Raw genomic sequence first — 2,574 nt, 5'->3', positions numbered from 1 at the left:
CCTTGAGCAAAGTGGTTTTGATGGTTGTCATGGTTATGACATTGGTTTAGTGTTTGCTCAAGTAACCTAAGTAAGGACCGGTTCGTGGAGTGACAACCCAAGAAGTAACGTACCAACCACGAGGCTGATATAGGTAAAATGTGACATACTGATTAGAGTCTGTCCAGTGTGCGTTGGGTCAGCACAAAAGGGGGCTTCTGGGTAGGAGCTGTTGCTCGCGTAAAGCCTGGCGGTGAAACCTAGTGGGCAGACTTGCACTGGATTAGTCAATGGTTAGTGGAAAGTGTCATACAGTGATTCTTGGCGGCACACCACTGGCGTGTGTTAAGTGTCTTGCAAACACGGCAACATGGAATTCACTGACTCGTGGGTAAAGTTGGACAACCTCTGCAGAGTGTAAAACTGTTATAACAGCCGTGCTCACGGATATGAGAGACTTGGATCCTCACATGATTAGTGGGTTGTGGTTATGGATTTGGTTATGAGTTTGGTTGTGGTTATGGTTCTGGTACAGGGAGTACTAGATAGTTGTGGTTATGGTTCTGGTACAGGGAGTACTAGATAGTTGTGATTATGGTTCTGGTACAGGGAGTACTAGACGGTTATGGTATGCAAGGTGGGGAGCCTTGTATGCTACGGTTGGACTGTATGGGTTATATTCACTTAATAATTTCTTAATGCTTTTGAGTCCAAATATGTTTTCACTACTCGCATTTACGCAAAAATACCATTTGTTAGCCTATTCTTGATATAAGCCTGCATATCATTACTTTCCCCCACTTACTGAGTACTCTATGTGCTCACACTTGCTATTTTCCCTATACCATGCGATATGTATGCTGCTGCTCAGTGAGTGAAGATGTTGAAGATTATCAAGACGAGGTTGTGACGTTCTAGGCGCGTGTCTCCCGGTCAGTTGTCTGCGGTGTTGTTGGGCACCAGTGCTTCTGTTCTGCTGCAGATATCTTCATAGAAGACAATATATGTCAATTGTTGTAAGAGTTTAACGTTATTTAATAAAAATATTGCTTTTGTTACTTCACCTGTGACGTCCTTATGTGTGTTGAACATCCTGGGCACACATAAGCCGCATCTGGTTTTGGCCGTTAAAACCGGGTGTGACACCTATTGACCGAAAGGGGTCAAGGTCTCAGATAGTTGATTCAACGCTATGCATGTCCTACCTGTAGGAGTGCATGTGACACCTAAGGCTCATGCGTTACATGAGGGCAAAAAGCGACCCATGGTTTGCGGAATACCTCGTGCGCATTGGTAATGGCATCGAGGAGGTTGATTGTGATAGCAACATACGATTTCCTAAGATATATGCGTGTTGTATACAGGAAAGGATGCAGACCTCGATAAACTTATAGATAGCGTGTTTCCAATGCTCAACGCTAACCTAGCTGACCCAAACTACATCACGTCAAGAGCCATCCTGTCCAAACGAAATGAGTGCATGGATACAATTAACATGAAGATGATTGGTCATTTTCGGGGGGATGAGATGGTGTACCATAGCTTTGATCGTGCTGAAGATGACCGCCACAACTACTACCCCCCAGAATTCCTTAACTCTTTGACTCCAAACAGGCTGCCTTCACATGTGCTGAAGCTCAAGGTTAACGGTCATGTCATACTGCTTAGAAACATTGACCCCGCCAATGGACTTTGTAATGGTACAAGGCTTGTGGTCCGAGTGTTCCAAAGAAATGCTATTGATGCAGAGATCATGGTTGGGGAGCATGCTGGGAAGAGATTTTCATACCTTGTGTACCCCTATGTCCTTCTGATGATGAGATGTTCCCTTTTTGGTTCAAGCGGAAGCAGTTTCCTATCAGGCTTAGCTTTGCCATGAAAATCAACAAGGCACAGGGAAAAACCATCCCAAATGTTGGAGTGTACCTTCCCCAGCCAGTGTTCTCTCATGGCCAGCTATACATCATATTATCTAGAGCCACTGCCAGAAGGAACATCAAGATCCTCGTCACCCCAGATGATTGTAAGAAAAAGGAGAAGCGCTCAAAGATGAGTGGGACATGCACTAATAACATCATCTACAAAGAGGTCCTCACACCTTAGTCGAGATATTTTATTGCTTATTTATTGATTTGTAGTTGCTAGCTATCTTTCACACTAATCTTTGATGTGATACATCAAATACTTTTTTTTTGTTTGTGCAGAGGGTAATGGTAAGGTCAAGAATAACAACCCATGAAGTAGGTCCAAATGAGGAGAGCTTTAAAATATACAAACGGTTTCATGTGGATGATGACGAAAAACCTGGTTACGATGAGGTTCAGTGCATGCTGCTTATTAGGAACCATCTTTTCTCTTCTTCATTGGTGGGAAGGTGCTTGATTCTTGCATATTGCCAAAGCTCAAAGTATGAACGTGGTTCAACATTGTGTCTTTTCGGTAGCTTAGTTGATCAATGCATTCCTTATGTTTGAATTGATTTAACGAGGATGGTGCAACAACCATTTCCCTAGTTGTTTGTATTTTTTATTTTTGCTTATGTTCTATGACAAATTTCTGAGTATATACTTTGTTATGTTCGACATCAATGCTTAA

At 42.8% G+C, this 2,574-nt stretch overlaps 1 protein-coding gene across 1 annotated transcript; it reads left to right on the top strand.

Moving 5' to 3' along the window:
- Positions 1 to 1,223: 1,223 nt before the first annotated feature.
- Positions 1,224 to 2,082, top strand: LOC133930144 (uncharacterized). Its single transcript, XM_062376833.1, has 3 exons — positions 1,224 to 1,272; positions 1,344 to 1,735; positions 1,822 to 2,082. Exons 1-3 carry the CDS (start codon positions 1,224 to 1,226, stop codon positions 2,080 to 2,082), a joined length of 702 nt encoding a protein of 233 aa, XP_062232817.1.
- Positions 2,083 to 2,574: the final 492 nt, after the last annotated feature.

The sequence above is a fragment of the Phragmites australis genome, chromosome 10 (assembly GCF_958298935.1).
Source record: "Phragmites australis chromosome 10, lpPhrAust1.1, whole genome shotgun sequence".
In the NCBI taxonomy this organism is placed as follows: domain Eukaryota; kingdom Viridiplantae; phylum Streptophyta; class Magnoliopsida; order Poales; family Poaceae; genus Phragmites; species Phragmites australis.
Note: the sequence above shows the minus strand (reverse complement) of the source record. Positions and strands in the feature narration are given on the sequence as shown.

What these genes read in the sequence shown, in the direction of transcription:
- LOC133930144 (XM_062376833.1), top strand. Translation starts at nt 1,224, where the DNA reads ATGAGGGCAAAAAGCGACCCATGGTTTGCGGAATACCTCGTGCGCATT. An exon ending in GGAATACCTCGTGCGCATTG is followed by an intron (nt 1,273 to 1,343) that starts GTAATGGCATCG and finishes TGTTGTATACAG; the next exon opens with GAAAGGATGCAGACCTCGAT. An exon ending in CTATTGATGCAGAGATCATG is followed by an intron (nt 1,736 to 1,821) that starts GTTGGGGAGCAT and finishes TTTTGGTTCAAG; the next exon opens with CGGAAGCAGTTTCCTATCAG.